This window comes from Macrobrachium rosenbergii, chromosome 51 (genome assembly GCF_040412425.1).
Source record: "Macrobrachium rosenbergii isolate ZJJX-2024 chromosome 51, ASM4041242v1, whole genome shotgun sequence".
NCBI lineage: Eukaryota > Metazoa > Arthropoda > Malacostraca > Decapoda > Palaemonidae > Macrobrachium > Macrobrachium rosenbergii.
The window spans coordinates 49,815,427-49,840,968 of NC_089791.1; the positions used below are offsets into that span (position 1 = coordinate 49,815,427).

At 43.0% G+C, this 25,542-nt stretch overlaps 1 protein-coding gene across 10 annotated transcripts in view; it reads right to left on the bottom strand.

The window, feature by feature from the left end:
* The window catches only part of LOC136833389 (uncharacterized), an 84,892-nt gene that overhangs the window by 43,943 nt on the left and 15,407 nt on the right, over positions 1-25,542 (bottom strand). For all 10 annotated transcript variants that reach the window (XM_067095461.1, XM_067095462.1, XM_067095471.1 and 7 more), the window contains exons 4-6: positions 4,903-5,547; positions 1,829-1,960; positions 471-536 (exon numbers count right to left, since the gene is read on the bottom strand). In XM_067095461.1, coding sequence (XP_066951562.1) covers positions 471-536; positions 1,829-1,960; positions 4,903-5,547 — 843 coding nt within the window. The remainder of the gene's footprint in view (positions 1-470; positions 537-1,828; positions 1,961-4,902; positions 5,548-25,542) is intronic.

The following is a 25,542-nucleotide window of genomic DNA, read 5'->3' on the forward strand; positions in this document are numbered from 1 at the left end:
CTTGACATTTTAATTTATTTTATTGTGTTTGCTTGGAATTTACTCAGCAATGGTTAAGCCAATATGAGCTGTGTTCCCCTGCCTTGTCCTTGTTGCAAGTTTATGAGATTTGATAGAACCCTTACTAAAATAATTTATTTTATCCCATTCATAAATGAAAACTTATGGATGTTACAGGACCATAGACAAATTAATTTTTCTGTCTGGCAAGCCAAATTGACAATTTTCTTCTCTTGGTTTTTCAGTTCAGCTATTACTACACTTGTCATCTGGCTTTTCAAAAGAAAACATTGCTCAAGGGCACCACAGTCTTACACAATGAAGATTTATTATTCATAAATTTATTCAAGTTATGAAAAATATTCATTAGTGTACACATGTGTAAATGAAAAAGTAATCTGGTAATACTAAGTATACTTATTTATATTATAGTGTAAACTATTAAGTAAAAACTATTCTTTGACACTCACTTTATAATCTCCTGAAAAACTTAGATTTACTAAGTTTGGACAGCAGCGAGCCACCACATTATGAACCTGCAAGATACAAATAGATTGGCCTGTATCATGTTCAAAGCTGATAGAAGAGGATGGCAGACATTTGTACTTTTTGAGGTAAACTTAAGATGCTGAGACAGTCATACATATCCATCATTATGAAGATTTTAAATTTGCCTAGCATTTCCCTTAAGAGAACGTTTTAGCAAATTTGACAAAGTGCTGAGATCATACCCAAATATAATAGTTAATTTATTTTGAAGTAAATGCACTATTCTTCCATACTGCATTCAAATATTCCTCACAGAATGGTATCAGTTGATGAGAATAGCATGCATTTCAATTTCACTTTTAAAGACCCATCTGATGAAAGCATGCTGCTGACATTTTGCAAATGCACCCCTGCATGAAATGATATATCTAATCTGTATAAATGTGCACTCAGATTTGATGCTGACTTTAAGTTTTAAGTTCCTTATCCAAATATTGTTTCCCCTGTTGTGCTTTAACCAATTATAGCCAAGCTAATTTAATGATTAATTGGGTAACCCTACACTGATACTGTTCACAAAATAAAAAGACTTGTACCAAAATATGAAGGCCTTTTATTTTTATATTTCCAAGTGAAACGCTGCAAGACAAAGACACATGCGGCTCTGCAAGTTCTTTTCACTTCAGGTTACAGCAAAAATTCCTTACTTGAATGTTTCTCATGGGACCTGGATCCATAACAGTGTCTGGCTAGATGACAATCTGCTACCATCAACATTTCTATGGATGTTCCTCACAGTTCTGTTCTCGCACTTACTTTTCTTATACTCTATCAGTACTGATGTTTTCAGTCTACTTTTTCTAAATATGTTTTTGCTGAAGCTTTAGCTTTCCATAACTTATCTACCTGACTCCTTTCCATCCTATGTTGTCTTTTATCACATCTGACCATGAGAGAATACCTGAATGGATAGTCTATAATTTAGTGTTCTTCAATGCCTCCAGTGTAATTCCTACCCATTTCTGTATATACTCTTGCATCCAAGTCTGCTGAGTATGAAAAAACCAGAATCTTTCTCTTATCAATATTATAGGTGTATCTTTGAGATATCATAATTCAAACCCACAAATTCACTTCTAAAAGACTTGTATCTTAAATTCAGTTTATCCCTAAATAAGTGAATACAAGTTTACACAAAGCATCAGTGTCTCCTTAAACAAAAACCAGATCCGAAATTGACCTTACTCTGCCATCTTTGTGAAAAAAACATTTATCTGATCACTTTAAGTTTTCAAATATTTTATGCGAATTATTTATAAATTACCTGCCATATACAAACCTGAGCAGCATAAAAATAATCATCTGCTAAATGGAGATCAAGAGTAGTTAGTTTACACCCACATCCCTCAATCATTTGGGACACCAAATCCACAACACAGCGGTCATACAGATTAGCTTGAAGCTTGTTGATCTGGAAATGATGAATGCCATTAATTTCATACATCACATTACAACAATTTGCAATACCTATACTTCAATTTCATTACATGTTCACAAAACAAGGGTAATCTTTAATAAACAAATAACTGTACTTTTCAATGTACAATGAACGCATTCACTTAACTGTAGCAAAGACTATTACATCAGTGGTGACTGGACGAGAAAAAGTAAACAATTGCTGAGGAAATACTCTTACTCTTTACATTCAGAATCATGTATGAGACTAATTACAATGACATACCAAGCCATGGATATACTTGGTGACATGGTATACACAACAGCCTAGCACCGAGATCTAGCTTTTAAGCTAGCCCATCATTAAGTACAAAGTTGCTGTTCCCGATGAGTTACCACAAGGAATCACAGTGCCATGCATGCAACTCACTCTTTATGAGGTCAAAAAGAGGAATAAGCTGACAGATGTAAAGTTCATATTAAAATCCCACAGTTTGCTAAGAGCCTAAGTTTTTGCTATGGCAATAAATTTCTTGAAGGATCTCTCTCTTGGTGAACAGTGGTAATTTCAGTCTCTCAGTAACTGTGGTAGTTCAGTGCAGAAAGGTTTAAGGGTTTTCTCTCTGAATTTCTTGGATGAAGGGGAACCACCATAGAAAATTATGAACTGTGCTATACCTACAACCTTAGATGCCACCAAGGATAAAGGCTTTTGGATTGGTTTTATGAATGGTGGGAATAGTGTACTGAGTCACGACCATTTCAAAACCTTTACCTTGCATGCCCACAACCAGCCTCTTTCCTAGATGAATATGTCTTTACTAAACTGAAGCTTTTACTTTTTTGCAGGACTGCCTGTCATAGAATCTACCTAAGAATTTCATATATCTATTAGATGATGTCAAAGGATTCGATCACCTACATATTTGATCATAACCCCTCTTTGAGCTTGCTTGGTTCCTTGAGAAAAAAAAGTGGGAACAGCATAACTACAGTTCTGTTACTTGCTACAGGCTTAGCATTTTCCTTAAATGTTAATATATTTTTCCCAGGATCTGAAGGAGGATGAGCATTCTTGAAGATGACCTGCAAGTCTTCCTTGAAATTGCCGATTATATCTTACATGTTTAACAAATGAACAGTTTTAAAGAGCTTTATGTATCTGAAAGTGAACAGCAAATGGAACTACTGAATGCCATTCATTTTTGTACAGTCAGATGTTACTTTACTCACAGTTCTGATTAGGCTCTTAGTCATGCTTAAGGATTCCTGGTATCAGCAACAACTTTGCATATAATTTACCTCACTCATATCAAGTTCTTCTTTAACAATCCTGGCTAATGCTTGAAGGAGTTACGGATATATGATAAAGAACCTAGACATGAAGGCAAATGAAATATCTGAGCTGCAGAGCATGATTCATTTACAATATTCTTTCCAGCCTTGAAACATGAGCAGTACGTCTTTAGCATTTAATCACTGCATACAAAGAGATAATCAGCTGGTACCCTAAAAGCAAAGACAACCTGAAAAACAACTGTTATTACTAATGATCAAAGGTAGGATCAAAAGATATGAAGTGCCCACTTCTTATAGCAAATAACCTGTTGGAGTCTATGGTGAGGTGGAGTATTTTAATGCAGATACTATACCAGCAATTAATCAGCAGTTTCAAGGAAGACTTGCAAGTCATCTTCAAGACTCCTCATCCTTCTTTGGATCCTGGGAGATATATATTAACATTTAAGGAAAATGCTAAGCCTGTAGCAAGCAACAGAACTGTAGTTACCTGTATTCTGTTCCCACTTTTTTCTCTAGGAACCAAGCAAGATCAAAATTTCATCTAGATAACTCAGGAACGTGTTTACAACAGAACTGCTGACACCAAGGGTCAGGGGAAGTTTCCTAAGAAAGTAACCCATGGAATAATTGAAGTAATCACTAAGCACATGCAGATGCAGAACTTATCGAATTTAAATCACAAAATTATTATAAACTTATCCACTGAATAATGCCTGGGCACAAATGAACTTAATATCAGGCTTCATATTCTAACTTCTGTGCCATAACGTGCACAGCAATAATACCAAAAACTTGTGTATTTCTACAAGGAACACATCAAAATCAAAGAAAATGATCACTCACTACATAATTACCACTATCAACTTGCATATGAATAAACATTCACCATCAACAAAAAACAAATACTGTACTGTACTCTCATGTACTCAAGCGTTTCAGAGTTACAGCTTACTTCAACTGAATCCAATAAAGACAAGTGACCATCACATGTTCTAGTACCATGCCTGCCTGCTCTCTTATTCTCTAAACTATTTTTCACAGAACATCTTGGCCCATCAGTCAGCCCAAGTAGTGTTCGTATGGTAATTCATGACAAGCTTATTTTGTATAGTATTATGCTGTATATATCATCTGCGCCATCAGTCAGCCAAAGTAAAGTGTTGGTATGGTAATTCATGACAAGCTTGTTTTGTATAGTACTATGCTGTATATGTCATCTGCTTAATGTTTTTAGGGGCAAGAATATATCCTGGACATTAAGTGACCATATGTGTACAATACAGTACACTGTATTCAGTAATAATTTCCACCCATTCTGACAATAGGTAAAAAGGTAGGGAACCTAATCCTGTCAAATTTCAGGGTCAGTCCATATGTGTTTGATGGAAATAACTTATAATCCTCGTCTGCAGACAATTCTATTGAGAAAACGGAGCAGATGACAGGCTTCATATACTGTGACCACCTTACATAAGATCAAGAAAAGAATGCTCAGTAAAAGAGAGAAGTGGGTCTCACATACCAAGGGAGGTACAGTGTTACCAGCTTACTAACACTTCATTACTTTCTAGACATGAGATATTGGATATGCTTTGTAACTCACAAGAACACAAAATCTTAACATCCAATGATAAAATAAGAAATGTTTCTACTTACCATTGGGATCTGAGATATAACTTCGACATCAGGCTCTTCAATCAAATCTTGAAAGATAAAATCCATCCGTAAAAATTCCAAATGTGGACACAGAAGCATTGAAAACATATCTTCTGTACGAGGATTAAAGAGCCAGAAGTTTTTCAGATTGAATACATTTATCAATCCTGGAGAACCAACCATTTCGACAGGTTCATTTTGGCGATTAACCTGCTGCTTGATACAATCAAATAACTGAGCTCTGGATTCAAAGAGGAGTGCATCAGAATTACAATTAAAGGCACAGTGTTGTAACCATGACAAAACCTTGATAGAATCAATGATTTTCCAGCATCCCTTTCCAGTAATTCTTGTTCCAGTAATGTCTAAGCACTTCAAACTGACACATTTTGCTATTTCACTACAATCCTCATCTGTTATCCTTTCAGATCCTTTGAGATTTAATTCCAAAATGTTTGGACAAGCATCTGCTAATCCAGTTATCATTTCTGGAGTACAAATATACTGAATTTTCAAAACAGTCAGTTCTGGAAGACTTTTAAGTTTTGAGCTTAAATTTTCAAATACACCAATTCTCCAATAACAAGATCTCCCAATATCTAAAGTTTGTAGTCGAGATGCATTTTCCAGATGGTCAAAAATTATCTGCAATAAGAATAACTACAAATCAATCAAGATTGACTTATTTCATATAAATATAAAAAATTTAAAAAATTCTAAAACAATGGTACAATATTTACAACTAAAAATAAATAGTATTACCTCAGTACTTCATTACATAAAAGAATGATAACTATAGGAAGGGAGATAAGGAAGAAAATACTACTGTCCCAGAGCTGTTTTATGTATATTTATTTTTTTGCATTTTCTCTCATGTTTGGAAAGTACTTCTCATAAAAAGTTACTATTCACACATAAACATTTTCATGTCAGGTGGTGCTCTGCTACCTTTAATCAATGGCTCTGGATCTGGTTAGAGCAGGATATAATAGTAAATTTCTGTGGTCATAGAATTCTTTTCAGACTTTTCACTAATCTGGCTGATTCTACACTGTTTTTTCAGTCACTTTCCAGATTTTACCATCAAAAACTATAAAGATATTGCCTGCAATGACTATAAATGAAAAGACATGCCTGGAATATGAATCATCCTTTATTATCTTCACTTTATATTCATGTGAAAATTGACATTTTTATAATAAAATAGTTTTATATATATATTTACCAAGTAAATTACATAGTTATAAGTTTCTATTAACTGGCAGCTTGAATTTTTGAAATTCACAGTAGTGCTACTTTTGTTTTGGTTAGGCGACTAACCCCGCCCACTTTTGGGGTAAGAGAGAAACTAGCTTAGCAAAAGAGCTCAATATGTTTATGCCTTCCTGTCCACGTGAGGGGAGGAGGGAAGGCTTTGATCATGTAATTACAGTACTTGGTAAGTATATATAAAACTTTATCTTATTATAGAAAATGATATTTTTATGATAAAATAAAGTTTGTTCATACTTACCTGGCAGATATATATATAGCTGTATTCTCGAAAGGGACCGACAGAAATTCAAAAACTTATGGCACATGCAGATGGGCCAGGTGGTTAGTACCCATTCCATCGCTGGGAGGGCGGTATCAGGAACCATTCCCATTTTCTATTCAGATTTTCTAGAAACTAGAACTACTGTCTCCTGAGGGAGGAGGGCGGGTACTATGATTATATATATCTGCCAGGTAAGTATGAACAAACTTTATTTTATCATAAAAATATCATTTTGTTCATGACACTTACCTGACAGATATATATATAGCTGAATCCCACCATTGGAGGTGGGAAGAGACAGAATAGGATTTAGGAAACAAACATATGTAGGCGATTGGCCTTTGGTTCCTTACCTGTTAGCATTGCTGACTTCGTGATTACTGTCACCCAAGTCTGCTTCTGCTTTACTAGAGAACTCCAGCGGTAGAGACCTATAAAGCTGGTGAAATCTAGATGATCTGTCAACGAGGGCGAGACCACAATGTGACTAGACCATATGACCTTACTGTGAGGCAAGCGACAAACTAAACAACCACCTGACCAGGCCTAGTTACGTCAAGAAAGATTAACATAAACTAAGGACTGGGGTGACCACCACTGGTGGAGACCCAACAACCATAAAAACAACACATAAAATATTTAAAAACACACAAAAACAAAACTAAAGAGAGGATGAGAGTCGCTTTCTGTTCCCAAGATCGTATTTATGGAAAACGTAAGGCCCCAGCGCACAGCAATTCTCATAGGACGTTTTCACTTCTGTGAGATAATGAGAAGCAAAGACAGAATTGCTTCGCCAAAAAGTGGCACCAGAATGTCATTGAGAGACTGGTTTTCTGGAAGGCCACTGAGGTAGCAATGGCTCTCACTTCGTGAGCCTTGACCTTCAAAGTTCTCAAATCCTCGTCTAGCACACTGGAATGGGCGTCTATGATGGTACTTCGTAAAAAGAACGCCAGGGCATTCTTCGAGAGAGGTATATCAGGCCTCTTAACCGAGCACCAAAGATTGCTAGAAGGACCTCTACAATCCTGGGTCCTCTGTAAATAAAATTTCAGAGCCCTGACAGGACAGGGTTCTCTCAGGTTCTTGTCCAGTGATGTTCGTCAAGCCCTTAATTTCAGAAGACCTGGGCCAAGGGGAAGACGGTTTTCATTCTTGGCAAGAAACATAGGCTCAGAGAACAGACAGCATCAGGGCCTCTGAAACCTATAATCTTGCTGATCGCAAAGTTCACTAACTCTCTTACGTCGTCGCCAGAGCAGTTAGGAAAATAGCTTTCTTGGTTACATCTTTGAAGGAAGCAGAATGTAAGGTTCAAATCTCTTGGACATCAGGAATTTTAGAACGACATCTAAATTCCACGAAGGTAACTTAGGGAGGCTACCTTAGACGTCTCAAAAGACCTAAGAAGATCATGAAGGTCTTTATTGTCCGATAAAGTCAAGGCCTCTATGCCTAAAGACCGTTGACAGCATACTCCTATAGCCTTTGATGGTAGGGACTGCCAGCTTTAAATCCTTTCTCAAATAAAAAAGGAAGTCCGCTATCTGGGACACAGAGGTTGTGGTAGAGAAATTCCCTTAAGTTTGCACCACTTCCTAAAAATGATCCACTTAGACTGGTACACTGCGCTGGAAGAGGCTCTCTGGCGTTGGCGATCGCCTTAGCCACTGGTTTAGAAAAACCTCTCGCTCTGAGCAACTTCTCGATAGTCTGTATGCAGTCAGACTCAGAGCGGGAAGGTTTTTGTGGTACCTCTCGAAGTGGGGTTGTTTGAGAAGATCTGTTCTCAAAGGAAGCGTTCTTGGAAAATCCACCAAGAGAGATATGACCTCTGTGAACCACTCCGCTGAAGGCCAAAAGGGGGCGATTAAAGTCATTCTCGTCCCTTCTGAAGCTACAAACTTCATGACGACTTCCCCCAGAATCTTGAATGGGGGAAAGGCATACAGATCTAGACCCTTCCAGTCCCAGAGAAAGGCATCTACTGCTAGGGCTCCCGGTCGAGAACGGGAGAGCAGTAAAGGGGGCAGCCTTGTGGTCCTTGAAGTAGCAAAAATGTCCACCAGGACGTCCCCAAAGCTTCAAAGTTCCTGACACACTTCTGCGTTCAGAGTCCATTCTGTTGGCAGAAGCTGATGCTGCCCGACTGAGAAGGTCCATGCGTACATTCTCGACCCCTGCTACAAACGAGTGAGAATTGTCACCCGAGAGAATGTGCCCACAGCAGGATCTCCTTGGCGGTCAAGAACAGGGACCGAGAATGAGTACCTCCTGTTTCTTGAGGAATACGCCAGGCCGTGGGTGTTGTCTGAGTTGACTTGAATTACCCGGCCTGCAACTTGATCTTCAAAGAACTGAAGAGCCAAGAAAATCGCTTTCAGTTCTTTTAGATTGATGTGCCAGGACACCTGTTCCCCCTTTCCAGGTGCCTGACACTTCCTCCCCAGTGTTGCTCCCATCCCGACATGGACGCGTGGGAAAACAACACTAGGTCGGGGTTCTGAAGATAGAGAGACCCCTTCTGCCAACTTTAAGGGATCGAGCCACCAGCGAAGATGGTCCTGACAGAGAGAGAGATCCTGAGAGACTCTCCAAATCCTCCTTGTTCTTCCAGTTGTCCAAGAAAGAACTGTAGGGGTCTGAGATGCAACCTCCCCAGGGAAACAAACTTCTCTAGTGATGAAATGGTCCCCAGCAGACTCATCCATTCCCTCACCGAGCATGTTTCTTTCCCCAGGAAGGCTGAAACTTTTACGAAGCAGTGCTGCTGATGTTCCTGGGATGGAAAGGCTCGAAAAACCACTGAATCCATCTGAATCCCCAGATAAAGAATGGACTGAGAGGATCAGATGCGACTTCTCTAAATTCACAAGAAGTCCCAGGACTTTGTCAGCTCAAAGTTGAATGTAAGTCCTCCAGACACCTTTGTTCCGATGTGGCTCGGATGAGCCAGTCGTCCAGATAGAGCGAGATCCTTATACCCCGCAAAATGAAGCCACCGACAACGTTCCTCATCAGGACTGTGAACACCATAGGAGCTGTACTCAGTCCGAAACAGAGAGCTCTGAACTGGTACACTTCCCCCAGGACAAATCTCAAATACTTTCGACTGAGGATGAATGGGGACATGAAAATAAGCGTCCTGGAGGTCGAGAGACCATCCAATCGCCTGGTCGCAGCGCATTGATAACAGACTGGGGCGTTTCCATTTTGAACTTTTCTTTGACGACAAAATTGTTCAGTCTGCTGACGTCAGGACTGGTCTCCACCCCTGACTGTTTTGGAACTAGGAAGAGACGATTGTAAAAACCTGGAGACTCCAGATCCAGGACTCGCTCTATGGCCCTCTTCTCGATCATTTCTTCCAGCAGATCTAAAAAGGATCTGTTGCTTCTCGGACGGTAAGAAGGCAGATCTCTGGGAGTTGAGGACAGGGGGTTTTCGAGAACGGGATCCTGTAACCTTTCTTGATTACATTGAGGACCAGGAATCCGCCCCTCTTACTTTCAGGCTTCCGAAAACAGGAGAAGCCTGGTTCCTACTGGTGTCTGGAGGTGGAGAAAGTCACTTCTTGCCCCTTTGGGAAGAAGGGGCTCCGCCTCTGGAGAGACCTCTTCCTCGCGAAAAGGGTCTAGAGGAGGAAGATCTCCCACGAAAGGGCTTCTGTCTCTTCGAGGGAAGTCCTTGCGATGACGTGGAAGGGACACTAGGACGTCTGGAAGACTGAGCAAGGAGATCCTGAGTAGCCTTCTCCTTAAGGCTGGAGCGAGATCCTTGACAAGCGGCTAGGGGAAGAGATGGCTAGACAGAGGGGCAAAAAGTAACTCAGCCCTCTGAACAGGAGAAACCGACTTGGCAGCAAAATTGCAGTACAAAGCCCCCTTCTTTAGGAGGTTGTACCAAAATGCAAGCCAGTTCATCTGCGCCATCCCTGACGGCCTTGTCCATGCAAGACAGTACACTGGACAGCTCCCCCAGAGAAATAGAATCTGGACTACGAGTCCTTAAGTCCAAGGCCCCCAAGCACCAGTCCAGAAAGTTAAAAACCTCCATAGACTTGAAAAGGCCTTTCAGATGGTGGTTGGTCTCAGAAAGAGTCCAGGACACTTTCGCCGAAGAAAGGAGAGACCTCCTTGAAGCATCAACGAGGCTCATAAAGTTAAGCCTTGAGAGGAAGAAGGAACTCTTGAGCCAATTTCCTCTCCCGTCTCATACCACATTCCAGCTTTCCCGCACAATCTAGACGGGGGTAGAGCGAAGGAAGATTTTCCTTGAGACTTCCTATCTTCCATCAAGAGTTGACTCTCTTGAGAGCTTTCTAGTAGCCAGAGAAGTCTTCATTTGCAGGAAGCCGGGGCGATTTCCTCACCTTGAGGAAGCTAACTGCGAAGGAGGAAAGAGGAGCAGTAGGCTGAAATTTATCTGGAAAAAGTTCCTTAAGCATACTAGCCAAAACCCGGTAGTCGGAGAAAGACGACAGAGGGGCTGCTCCTGTTCTGCAGAGTCCGACTCCTGAGACAAACCACCCTCTTCGACAGGAGGCGACAGGAGAGTCTTCCGGGCTAGAGGGAGACTAAGACCTTTGGGTCCAATTCGGCCCAGAGACCTCTTCTCGTGGGAAGAAGCAGCAGAAAAGTCCGAACAACTCGTACAGAAGCATCCTGCGGCGTCCTGCTTCACAAGCAGCTGAGCGTCCTGAAGAGCGTCCTGTCTCACAAGCTGCCGGCGTCTGACGAGTCTGACGGCGACCCGACGAGCTTCTTGACGAGTTCTGAAGAGCGTCGTGCAGAGATCGGGAATGAAGAGAAGCGTCCTGGGAGCGTCCTGCGAGCGCGTCAAAACGAGCGAAAGCAAGAGGAGTGTCAAGAAGAGCGTCTTAGCGCGAACTCTTACTAGCGGCAAGCCAAGCTGCAAGAGGCGTCCTGATCAACCAGCGGCGTCGCGGCGGGGCAAGGAGAGCTGATGATCCGAAGAGCGATGAGGGCGACTACGAGAAACCGCGGGAGAGAGAGACGAGCGAAGAGCAGGAGAGGAGACCTCTTAGATCTCTTAACTGGCAGCGTCAAATCCTTACGGCGCCTCACGAGGCTCCGTCTCCTTAGCAGCGAAGGGAAGCTAACTGCCGCTGCATATCCTGGATAAGACGCTTCGAAGGAGAGGAAGCCCTCTCAGGAGAAGGGCTGCTCATATGAGAAGAAGAGGGGGAAGGGAGACGTCCTCCTCCTTCTACCAAGAGGCGACAAGAGCTCTCTTCTTGGGGCGGCTGGGGCGTTCGGCAACGTCCTCCTCCGAAAAAGTCCTGGTCCTCTTCTGCGGCGGCAAATCGCGCAGCCAGTCGGGGAGAAGATTCCAAAGCACGAGAAAGAGGAGAAGAAGCGTCCTCTTCAACGCTCCTCTTGAGCGGACGAGAGTCCAACCGAGAACGCGACCCCTTCACGTGGAGAGGGCGCCGGAGGACGAGAGCAATCACTTGGGATCCGTGGCGCGAGCACGATCCTTGGCAGCCTGGGAGACGTCAACAAGGCCTGCGAAGGGATGCCAGATCGATGGGGGTCCCGTAACCCTCTTGCGACTTTCGACATGCCCATTCCCTGAGTCCTGGGAGTTTGGCAGAGGTCAGGCCTAGAGGCATTATAGGGCCGATCTGACGCCCCTCCACAACACTGGGGGATCACTACACTTCACTGCACTTTTCGATCGCCATCACCTTAGACTCCAAAGTACGAATGGAGCTCAAAATCTGCGCAAAGGGCATTACCTTCCGCAGACGCAATCACAGGGTTAGAAGGCGACTATACAGGAAAGGAGAAGCATTAGTAGGATTAACAGGAGATAAATTAATACCCTGACTCCCACCAACAGACACACTCCTGGAGGAAGACCTCCTTTACACGGTCACGCTCTGGCTGAAGAACGTAAGAATCGTAAGCCTTCCAATCAGAATCAGGCAACGATTCACACTCCTTGCAGCGATCATCCAACATACAGACATGCCCTCTACATCTCATGCATACTGTGGGTCTACCGAAGCTTTCGGTAGCCTTCACCTTACACTCCTCACAACACACACCCTGAAACTAGCAGAACTAGAACCAGACATCTTGTTCAAGAAATAGCCAAAACCAAAATCAAATCAGTCCAAAGAAGCGTATGCCTATCCACAAAGCCAAAGTCAAAAAACCAAAAGACAATCAGAAAACTCAGTGGAAAAGTTTACGAAATCAACGGGAGGTATTGACAACAGGTGTTGACAATACCGCGACAGAGAAAATCTGAATAGAAAATGGGAATGGTTCCTGATACCCGCCTCCCAGCGGCGGGAATGGGTACTAACCACCTGGCCCATCCACGTGTGCCGTAAGTTTTTGAATTTCTGTCGGTCCCTTTCGGAGAATACAGCTATATATATATCTGTCAGGTAAGTGTCATGAACAAATGTTATTTTTATAAAAGCAACTTACCAAGTAATTACATAGCTGAATCCCACATTGAAGGAGGTGGGACGCATGGCCCTATCTATTCTAACAGATTAATAACTGTAATGAAATAAGAATAGAAAAAAAAAACACTAGCACTGGTAAAATGCTTGCTGGTTCCTTACCTGGTGAGACAGCTGCTACTGGAGAATACTGACTCTGGTTGGCGCTCATCTCAACCAGTAGCAGCGTGGCGGTATAGCCAGGGAGCGCCTGCTACTTTAGTGGGATTCTTTACTGTGAAGGAGTTTTCTGATTGCAGACAAAGAATTAAAATGTTGCCTCTGTCCTAGGCTCAATACCATATACATAAAAAAACAACCAGAGTAAACAACGTAGTCGTCTAAACCATAAATTAAAAACCGCTACCCAAACACAGAAAGACAAAGTTGTAGGCACTCCATGTACATAGTAACCCCCGGCTCCCCTATGGCTTGACATCCTCATTTCAAGGCGAAGATAAAAAGTATGGAAGGGATACTTCCTACACTCCCTCTCCCAACATCATGCCAGCAACCGAAAATGGACCCAAGATACGGCAATTTTCATATAGTTTAACTTCGCTCAAGTAATGAGAAGCAAATATTGACTTGCACTTCCAATACATTGTCTGGAAAATTGAGGAAAGTGATAAATTATGTTTGAAAGCCATGGATGTGGCTACAGCTCTGACTTCATGCGCTTTCACTTTCACTAATGGCAAGTCATCCTTCTTAAACTGTGAGTGAGCCTCAGAATAAGATCCTTAAGAAAAAATGCCAGGGCTTGAGAGTGGAGGCGAAGGATTCTTTATTGAGCACCAAAGGTTGCTCGATGCACCAAGAATCTTCTCAGTACTTTGCAAATAGTACTTCAGTGCCCTTACAGGGCAAAGGGTCCTCTCCCCCTCTTAAGGCCCTAAGATATCTACCAGACTCTTAATAGAAAAAGAACGTGGCCAAGAACTGGAAGGGGGTCTTGTCTTTTTGCTAAAAATCCAAGGGTAAATGAACAAATTGCATTACCCTGAGAGAAACCAATTCTCTTATCTAATGTGTGTAGCTCACTAACACACTAAGCTGTAGCTAAAGCTACCAGAAACAGTCTTCCTTGTGAGATCTCTCAAAGAGATTGAACTTAAGAGGTTCAAAATGGAGACCCGACGACCACTTTAGGACCACATCCACGTTCCAGGCTACTAATTTTTCCTCCTTTTGTTTTGTCGTATCAAATGACTTTATGAAATCGGACAGATCCTTATTAGAGAAGATATCTACTCCCCTGTGCCTAAGTACTAAGCTCAACATTGCTCTGTAGCCCTTAATGGTTGAGGAAGACAGTCCTCTAGATGGTCTTAAATAAAGCAGGAAATCTCCAACCTCCGCTACAGTTGTCTTAGAAGACAAGATGTTATGTCTTCGGCACCATGAATGGAAGACTGTCCACTTGGCCTGATATACACTGCTCGAGGATTAGCGTCTACATTGAGCCATAGCGTCTGCAACACACTCCTTTCAATTAGCAAAGTTTCCTGACAGTCTGAATGCGTCAGGGCCAGAGTGGACAGTCCTTGGTGGAACCGTCTGAAATGTGGTTGTTTGAGTAAATTTGGTTTCTGAGGCAACAGCCTCGGAATGTCTGCCAGAAGCTCTAGCAAGTCCGGAAACCACTTCTGGGCTGATCAAAATGGTGCTACTAGAGTCAAGGTTACATTCTGGTGATGCCAGAACTTACTGATGACTTCCCTTACCATCTTGAATGGAGGGAAGGCATAAAGATCTTTGTCCGACCAGTCGACGAACACTGCATCCATTGCCAGTGCTCATGGATCCAGGGCTGGCGAACAATACAGAGGAAGATGACTGTTCTTCACAGTTGCGAACAGATCCAGAACTGGCTTTCCCCAGTTTCCAAAGTTTTAGACACACTAATGGGCCTAGAGTCCACTCTGTGGGGTGAACTTGCTTTTGGTGGCTTAGTTCGTCCGCTAAAACATTTAACTTTCCTTGAATAAATCTGGTTAGGATCTTTGTCTGGTTTTGATCCACCCATAAGAGAAGAGTTCTTGCTGCCTTGCAAAGAGTAAAAGAGTGTCCCTCTTGCTTCTTGATGTACGACAGTGCCGTGGTACTGTCCAAATGGACTGTCACTGTCTTTCAAAACACTTCTATTCATGTTTATATGCCATGTGCTCTGTTCTGGAATCCAAATCCCAGAGACCTCCCTGTCTCCCAGGAGAGCTCCCCAGCCTAGGTCTGAAGCGTCTGAATAAAACACTAGGTTGGGGCTCAGAGGAAGGAGCAATTTCCCTTGAGACAGTCTGTCTCTTGAGTTCCACCACATCAGGCCCTGTCTGATTTTCCCAGTTATTGGGAAAACGAAAGTGTCCGGAAACTTCTTTCTGTTTCAACTGACTCGTATATAAAATTGCAGGTCCTGTCTGATTTCCCGAGTTACTGGGAAAATGAAAGTGTCCGGAAACTTCTTTCTGTTTTAATTGACTCTTATATAAAATTGGAAGTTTCTCATGTGTAGTCTTCCTAGAGATACGAATTGCTCTATGGACGAGAGGGTCCCTAGGAAGCTCATCCAGCTGTTCGCAGAGCAAGACTGAAGGGAAAGGAATTTGTCAACTTTCTGAAGGCAGGGTTCTATCCTTTGGGGGGAGAGAAAATCCCAAAAGTCAGAGAGTTTATCCCCATCCCCAAATATACTATCTCCTGAGAAGGAGTCAGTTGAGACTTGAAAATTTATTAAAAGGCCCAATTCTTGGGCTAGAAGAAGGGCCTTTTGAAGGTCCTCCGTACATACCTCCTTCGATCGAGAACGAAGAAGCCAATCGTCTAGATAGAGTGAAATGTTTACCCCCATCAGATGTAACCATTTCACTTTGGGAGCTAAGACTCGCATGAAAACCTGGGGAGCAGTGGCTTGGCCGAAGCAAAGGGCTCTGGCTCTGAACTGATACACCCTGTTCTTGAAAACAAACCTTATAAACTTCCTCAAGTCTTGATGAACTGGAACATGGAAGTGTGCGTCCCTCAAGTCTATTGAAATCACCCAGTCCCCTTGACAAATGGCTGCTAAGATGGATTGGCTCATTTCCATTTTAAATTTGGTTTTCTGGACATACAAATTCAGGGCATTTGCATCCAGGACTGGCTGCAGGCCTCTTGAAGCCTTGGGGACTACAAACAACCAATTCTAGAATCCCAGAGAGCTGGTATCCCCGACCACTTCGATGGTTTCTTTCTCGAGGAGGGATGATACTTCTTGGGAGAGGGGATTTCCCCCCCTCGGAGCCTACAGAGTAGGCCATCAATATGACAGGCATGCTGGTTAAAGGAAGCTTCCGTAAGAATGGAATGGAGTATCCTTCCCTCAAAACTTCCACAACCCAGGTTTCAGCTCCTCTTGCTTCCTAACGTTCCCAAAAGCGGAGGAGCCTTACTGGTGGCGGACTTCTTGATCGCCCGAGAGGCAAAACTGGCATTCGCGCACAGTCTGGGAAAGCCTCTTTGTCTGCCCCTACCACAAAAGGGCTGAGGATGAACTGTCCTAGAGGTGGAAGCAGTTTCTTTAGGGTGCCTCGCACATTGAACCAGGTCCTGAGTCGATTTCTTCTGAAGATCAGAAGCAATCTGAAGAACTGTAGCCTGTGGGAACAGGTGTTGCTTATCTAATGGGGAATAGAGTAGAGTGGACTTCTGCAAAAGGGTCATTCCTTTTGTGGTATGGGAACACCAAAGCTCCCTTTTCTTTAAAATGTTCATCACAAATAGGGAAGACAGCTCCGAGAGCCATCCCTCATATCCTTGTCGAGGCAAGAGATAACACCCATAAAATCAGAAGCGTAGTCCTCCAGGACATGAGGACAATCCTTAGTCTTGGGAACTAGGGCACCTACTGCCCAATCTAAAAAACTAAGTACCTTGAATACTTTAAAGAGGTGTTTGATCAAGTGGTCCAGCTCTGATGTCAAGAACAGGATCTTCGCAGTATTGAAGGCAGACCTTTGGGAAGAGTTTAATAAACCAGAGAAAACTCCCTGGAAGAGGCAGAAGCTTCCAGGGATGGGGCCCTCTCCAGTTGCACAACACAAATATCTCTTCTGTGAGAGCCTAGATGGAGGGCAACTAAGGGAGGCTCTTCCCTGCTCCCTCTTCCCTGAGAGCCAGCTTTCCACTTCATGCAAAGCCTTCTTAGCAGAGGATGGCAGTTCCATCTTCGGGGGTCTCATAGAATTAACAGTTTGGTTGTCCATCAAATATGGTGACGCTGGGAAGCCGGAGCTGCAGGCGAGAAAAAATTAGGGGCGACTGGGTCCACTTCTTCTTACTCCTCTGAAGAAATGGGAGACAACTCTGCAAGAGGTTGCGGTGTCGAAGGTAGCTTCTTGATTAAACCCAAGATATTCTCTACAGGCAGTTCCCCGGTTATCGGTGATCCGGTTTTATGGTGCTTGTCTAACAACGAAAATCAGTGATTTTTGGCACCGACAATCGCCAATTTCTGCTTATCGGCGCCAATACATACCTAACAGAGGCACAGATCTCCAGTGTCGGGCAACGATAAGCTAAAAAATTGCAGAGTTTTGGTTATCGGCGCCAACAGCCTCATCACGGAAGCTACAGACTCAGGAATTGCTGAGTGAGCTGGTGCTAGCTCAAGGGTGCTGAGAAGCATGCGGGAGCCCAGCATCAACTAGGGTAACAGGAGCTGGGAGCTTGGGCGCTAATGGGTGCTCATCTACTTTCTTAAGTCCAGGAGAACACTGTGAAGCAAGTGATGGGCGCTCAGCCAAGTTCCTAGCCAAAGAAGAGAGCTTGCGAGAGGGGACTACTTGTGTAACTGTCGACAACTGTCCCTCCAATGGCGGGTGATCCTGGGAGAAGCGTTCAGGATTGTCCCAAAAGCTGCAAGACGGTTCAACTTGAGAAGGTTATTTGGACTTTTTCACAGGCACCACAGGGGAATGAGACACTTCAGTAGCACGTCTTTTTAAAGGAAGAGATTCGTCTTTAAAACACCGGTGGCGCCTGGGACTAGATTCACTTGAGCTAGAAAGACTAGACGACAGACAACTCACTTCCATCGAGATGCCTTTCCAGTGGCGCTCTGTCATGACCTGGGAAGCGGCAGCAGGTCCAACTGAGGGCAGACCCCACTGACCTCCTTTGGGCTCCAGTTTGGCTCCTCCCAGGTTTAGAGGAGTTTGCCAGGGACCTTTGCCTAGGAGAATCAGCGGGACAAACAGCCACCTCCTCCACTGACACTTCACCAACATTTTTCATACTGCACTTGTCCATAAGGACCTTCACTGGAGCACCTATCTGTTCTATTGTATTCACTAATAATTCTAATTTCTGGTTAACTCTCGACTCAAGGCTGGCAATGGGGTCAGGATTGGGATCAAGAGTAAGGGAGCTGGGGTGAGGAGATGGTGGAACAGATTGCAAACTGGGATTAGGTGGATTAAAAGATTCAGAAACGTTATCAGTCACAGACTTAGCAGGAACGTGACTAGCTAATGTCTTTTTACTATTGGCTCTAGAAGCAACTTTCCTCTTTTTCTCTGTCTAACTTTGACAAATGACTATTCAAAGTTTTCCAAATTTTGACATCCCAATGCTCACATTCATTACAAGTCAAGTCTGGCGAACAAATATGACCCCTACAAGATGTGCAGAGTGTGTGCGGGTCATAACAGGCTTTAGTTAATCTAGTATTACAGCCTTTGCTGCAATACCTAAAACTCTGGGAACTAGAATCGAACATCGCCGACAAGTCTAAAATCAACAAAGCCTAGGTTGTCTAAAATCAGTAATATAATAGTCAAAATAGGCAAGTTCGATCTGAAAAGAACCTGACGCTGTCTAAATATACCCAAAAGGCTACCATACAGAAAATACTTCACCAATTGTTGTAAATACGACCAACTGAGAAGATAAAGAACTCCAAAACTTTGCTGCTAGTAATCACTGTTGTACAGCCATCATAAACATAATAAGCTCTTTTGCTGAGCTAGTTCCTCTCTTGCCCCGAAAGTGGGCGGGGTTAGTTGCCTAACCAAAACAAAAGCAGCACTACTGCGAATTTCAAAAATTTTAGCTGCAGGTTAATAGGAACTTATAGCTATGTAATTACTTGGTAAGTTGCTTATATAAAAATTAAAATTTTAAATTAAAACAAATGTCTAAGTATTCAGCAGTTTGTTAAATTTATTCTTTCTTCTATATTTCATCTTTTCAGAGACACAGAGGCCGTCCATTATGTTTTTGGAAAGCCAAAACCAACTGAATGGCATATATCATTAATTTCCAACTCACCCCACAGGGGAAGGATAAGCTATATATATAAAACTTGGAGTTATATTAAAGAAAGATATGTGGGCATTATGAGTGAACTGGAAACAAGCTTCATTTTACAGACTTTAACATTTAAATACTGTAAACTGAAATAAAATAAATGTTAAACTTCCAGCCAAAGGTAAAAGCTCCTTTCAACCTTAGTAGGAATCAATCTGACTAAGAATATCTGGGATTCCTAAAATATAATATAGTACAGCAAATATTAATGGTAGTAGACAAGTTACAAAAATTACATTTTTATAATAAAATAAAGTTTTATATATACTTACCAAGTAATTACATAGCTATAGTTTCCACTCAATGGCAGCTTAGATTCAAAATTTTGCTGGTAGCACTTCAATATAGTTTGTGTGGTGATCAGCCCGTCCCACTGACGGAATATTGAAGCGTCCTAGCAGACAATCCTCATTCGTTTTATGCCTTATGTCCATCAGAGGGGAGGAGTGGGCTCCGATTCTGTAATTACTTGGTAAGTAATATAAAACTTTATTATAAAAATGTCATTTTTATATAAGTAACTTACCAAGTAATTACATAGCTGAATCCCACACTGACAGGAGGTGGGATACATGGACATAGTATTCTACTCCAAAACATTACGTCATGTAATGAGTCTGAAATAGAAAAGTTGCTAGCATTGAATACAATGCTTGTCATTCCCTACCAGTCAAGGGGCCTACAGTATAAAACTGCAACTGGTTGTTGCTCAACTTAACCTGTAGTGGCGTGGTGGTAAAGCCAAGGGTCGCTCCTACTTAAATGGGAGCTTTGTAGTGAAGAAGTACTCCGGTGGATACAAAAGCATCAGTGAAAGTTATGCAGCTAAGGAGAAATCCTATGCTTCCTCCTGCCATACCATGCCAGTCACTATCCTGTGGTGCTGCAGAATTTTAAATGCTTTTTAGCTGGCCCCAGTCTGGAATTGGAGCCAGGCGAGTCATGGAAGCTTGAGGATTGGTATAAATGTCGCTGGTGCCAGACTGTAGCTGGTGCCAGGCGACCTGGGAGCCAGGTAAACTAGGCACCAGTTGAGCTGCTGGGAGTTCGTGGACACTGTAAGCTCTAAAGTTGGTACCCAGCAAGCTGAGCACTAGGGGAGCCCGAAGCTCTGGGCACTGGGAGCTCCATCATTGGGGACCAGACTTGTAGTTGGCACCAGGAGAGCTAGCAGCTCAAGGTTCTGGAAGCTCTATAGATGGTGACAGACTGTAGCTGGCACCAGGAGAGCTGGGTGCAGCAGAGCTATAGCCGATTCACTTAAGGTAGATTCTTGGGCCTACGAGACGTTTGTTTGGCAGCCTCTGATTGGCTGGTACTGGGAGGCATGCAGCTCGCTCACAGTTTCATTTTAAAGTCTGTAGCTCAGAAAACTTGCAATTTGTTTATATTTCTTCATTTATCTCACGTTTTACACAAGATAGGAAAGTTCTGATCATACCATAGGATTCGGTATTAATTGTACAACTAAAACGTGATTTCCTGAAACCAGTAAGATAAAACACAAATATTACAATGAGTAAAAGTGAAGAGACTGCATTTCATTCTTCATACCTGTTTTCCATATCGTCGGATTTTGCATCACTGATGCGATCAAGATAAAATAAAACTTGTGTTTTCACACAATAAATTCACCCTGAATACGCTGGTGCTTTCAGATTTTAGATGCGTGTGATATGTGAAGAGAAAATGAAGAATATGTCGTATTATGTTGCCGAGAGACGGTGATCTGCAAACAGCGAGAGCTTTGAGGTGCCGTTGACAGTTGCCAATTAGCGATATGGGAAGTTTGCAGTTTCGACAATATTTACCGTGCATTTCATTTCATTTTCTGTACATAAATGCAGAAATTCACATTATGATTGTCGAACCTTTTCACTGCAATATCATAATTGTCTGATAAGAAAAAATGAATAATCATATGGATGCATCTGGATGTGTTGGCTTCAATTTAGTCTAGATGAGAAATTTGCATACTGTAGGCTACATGATAAATAACAGGCTAAATAAAAGGATTTTGACAAAGGAAAAATCTATTTCTAGGGAGAGACCTGTGTCACCCGGTGAAATAACCATTCAGCACTTATTTCTAGGTAAATCCATTGCTAAATATACCAGAGAAAAGCTAAATGCCAAGCTGGAGTTACTACCCCAGTGCGAGCTCCATGAATGGAGTCGTGTATGTGAAAAGGTGAGATGTCACAATCACAGGTCTCCCCTGTAGACATTCCCAATGTCAAAAAGTCCTACCGAGTGAGTGCGATACAAACCCACGCACCACCCGTGGACAAACAACACACCAGCGCCACCTACATTCCATGTTAGCACCCACCACCTAGGAATGGTATTTTTATCAAGGGAAAAGGAAGAAGATGATGTGGGTCACGGGTGACACAGGTCTCTCCCCAGAAATAGATTTTCCTTTGTCAAAATCCTTTTTCTGGGTTTTCCGACCTGTGTCACCCGGTGAAATAATAACAGAGAAAATAAAATACCACCCTGAAAAACTAAAGAAACTTGAAATGGAAAGAAATAAAACTATAATTCCACAAGAACTTTTAATTATCCAAGTAACAAAATAGATATTCCAATACATAAACTATAGTAAGGTGGGAACTATGTCCTGCAAGACAAATAAACAAAACAAGACATAAAACATACTTAAAAGTTACAAACAGGGGACAAATACAAAATTGCAACATGGTCAGGAGACAGGCTGTGAAGTGCCTGACCGGAGGTGATGGAAAGGGAATAAGTGAGGCAGGTAGGAGGGAGGAAAGTGACCGAATATAAAGAAAAGGAGTTAAATAGAGGAAGGAACAATGCTTCCTGCCGCCACTGTGATTAATTTAGAGCTTCTAGGGATTTCAAATAGTGGCGTTTGAAAACCAGGGGAGACTTCCACCCTGTATATTTTTGTAAGATCCTCAAAATTCATGTGATGGAAATAATTAGTGGAGGTGGCCACCGCTCTAATGTCATGAACCTTCAGAACTGAGTCTGGGTTTGCTTGTTTAATAAAATATAAGATCTGTTGTCTGATGGCCTTCATAGAAATAGTTCCCCCCACCTTCCCTTATAAAAGAGGCCCAGAAGTTATTTGCGAGGAGTCCTGTCTAAATAAGCCTTTAGAGTAAAGACCGGGCATAGGATAGGTCTTGTGGGAGGGGGACGACCTTCCAGGGAGACCATCTATCTCAGATCTTCATTCTTAGCTAGGAATTTAGGTGAGGGGCTAGCAACACTTCACCTGATGGAAGAAAATCGATATGATTGGGCTCTCTAGACAGGGCAGACAGCTCAGAAATTCTAGCACCTGAAGCTAAACTAATTAAAAACAAGGTCTTCCTCAATAAACTTTGGAATGAACAAGATTGATTATCAGTTTCTGAGGCTAATTTAAGGACATCATTTAAGAACCAGGAAACCGTGTGTGGATTGGTTTACTGGTCTCAAACGGGCACAGGCTTTAGGGATTGAAGAAAAATAAGAGTCCATTAAGTTAATATTGAACCCGTGTAAAAATATCTTTTTCAAAGCTGATTTGGCTGTAGTAATGGTACTCGAGGCAAGACCTTTTTTCAAATAAAGACCTAAAAATTAAATTGCTAGGTTAATGGTCATTATGGTTGCTTCAGATTCTTTTAGGAAGAGTGCTAATTTCTTAACTGCTGAGTCATACTGTCTGAGAGTAGATTCCCTTTTGTCTGATTCTAAACAAAGTGTTAATAGGGTCAATATTAGCATCTTTCTGAGCTGCAAACTTCATGAAATCCACAAAGCTAGGGCATTCTGAATTCTTGAGGAAGCTGACACAGTCTGAGTTTGTACTATTTGTGTCAGTTTTGGGTTGGGAATTTGTATGCACCAGGTTTCAGCTCTAGTAGAAGCGGGAAACCAGTTGCTCTTGGCCAATTGGGAGCCACCAGAGCTACCTGGCCCTTGAATGTCCTGAGCTTGTGAAGGACTTTAAACAACAAATTTACTGGAGAAACAGATAGATCCTCTGCCACTTGTTCCAATCTATTGACATTGCATCTGTGAGTGTGCTAGAGGTCCAGGTTGGGAGCCACATAACAGGGAAGTTTGTGGTTGCATTCTGTTGCAAAGATCTACCTGAGACCGGAACTTGACTGCAAATCCAATTGAATGAAGTTTTGTCAGGGACCATTCCGACTCCAGCGGAGTTGCCCTGGATAGGAATCTGCAATGACATTCCGGACTCTGCTAGATGAGTAGCAGACAGATGCCACTTGTGTTTGTTTGCTAGGAAAATATTGCTATCATAACCTGGTTGATCCGGCTCGACTTTGAACCCCCTCTGTTTATACAATGTACCACCACTGCACTGTCCAAGACCAGTCTTATATGGATCAGACTGTTTGGACGTAGCTTCTTCAAGGTTAGAAAGACTGCCATGGCTTCCAGGACATTGATATGGAACTGGCGGAACACAGTGACCTATGGAACTGGCGGAACACAGTAGACCAAGTCCCTGAACTTTCTTGTGTTGAGTATCCTCCCCACCCGCTTAGAGAAGCGTCTGTGTGAATCACTAGTGCCGGAGGGGAAATTGAAGCGGTACTGAATTCGATAAGCTCTTGACTGTTGTCCAAGGCCAGAGTCTCTTTCAAAATTGGCGGAATTAGAGACACCTTGTCTCTGAACCTGACGTTGGCTCGGCTCCGCCATACCTGTTTATATCCTTCAGTTTGGATTTCAGTAAAGATCCGTTACCGAAGCAAACTGAAGAGAACCTAAGAACTCTTTCTTGGGTACGCCGGGGAAAGCTTTCTTGTTTCTGAGGAACTGTCTGGTTGCCTTGGCTATTTCTCTCCGTTTGGGAGGAAGAGATAGTTTGTGTGAACATAGGTCCCCTGGATCCCTAACCATTAAAAGCGACTCTCCGGTACTAGGCAGGATTTCTCCTGTTTATTTGAAAGCCTAGAGATTCCAGAAAGCCAATTACTATGGCTGTTGCTTTCCGGCGATTCGTTGGCGTTGGATGCCCAAATGATCCAATCGTCCAGGTATGCGGCCAGCATGATCCCTTGAGACCGTGGTTGCTGAACTACCGTATCTGCCAGTTTGGTGAAGATTCTGAGGGCTATGTTGAGACCGAATGGCATGACTCTGAACAGTATGCTTGATTTCCCAGTCTGAACCCCAGATGAGGAGAGAACCTTCACAATCGGGGACGTGATAGTAAGCGTCTGAAAGATCTATAGAGGTGGTTCTGCTCCACGGGGCAGTAGGGTCCGAACCTGCGAGATTATAAGCATTCAAAACTTGTCGCATTGAATGTAAGAATTTAGACGGGACAAATCTAGAATTACTCTATGTTGACTGGAACCTTTCTTTGGAACACTGAACAGTCTGCCTTGGAATTTCAAGTGTCTCGCTTTCTTTATTGCCCTTTTTTGTAATAGATCTTTCACGAAGTCCTTCAGAGCCTTGGACGGTGATTGATGGAACCTGACTAGGGGGGGAGGACCTCTGCACCAACTCCACCCCAGTCCTTTGGAGACTATGCTCTGGGCCCAGGGACTGAAGTTCCACTGGTCCCGAAAATGGTACAACCTCCCGCCTACCTGAGATATCTCACTGGGCGGGAGATGGTCTGCCTCCTCTGGAGCCTCTGCCTCCCCTTCCTTGGGAGGAGGAGCGAGGTGCTCCCCTGCCTCTGTAGTATCCTCTGGCCCTAGTTCCCCTTGCATTCTGGATAGACCGAAATGCCCCCTGGCTTTCATATGAAGCATTGAAAGCCGGGGAAGATACATACGAGGGGGCAGCGAGAGACTGAGGAGCTGGTTGAACCAGCACATATTGAGGCTGAGGCTGAGTGTGCGGGGACCTGGACAGCCTGCAAGACAGTCTGAGCAGGGAGCCGTTTAAACTTTTGAACTTCTTACCGGACTTAGGATGGGGTCGGCGGGCTCCGTTTAGACTGTTTCGCTTGTAAGGCAGGCCCCAACGGGAGGCGGAGACTCTGATTGGCCTAGTTGCTTCAGCTAGGACTGCATCAACCTCTTCTTGAGGAAGAGATTAGCTCCCCAGATGGAACTCTTCATAAGCCTGTTAGGCTCATGACGGATGGAAGCTGCGAAAAGATGTGCTTCCGGCGGTTCATCCGGGCGTGATAAAGTCGTAAAGGTCCTGTTGAAAACTTCGCCAAGAGAGATTTTGTCAGGACCTGAAACAAAAACGTCTTCTCTGTAGACCACTGGCGTTGCCTCTGCCAAAGTCAGAGAGTTTAAAGACCTGCTAAGCCTGT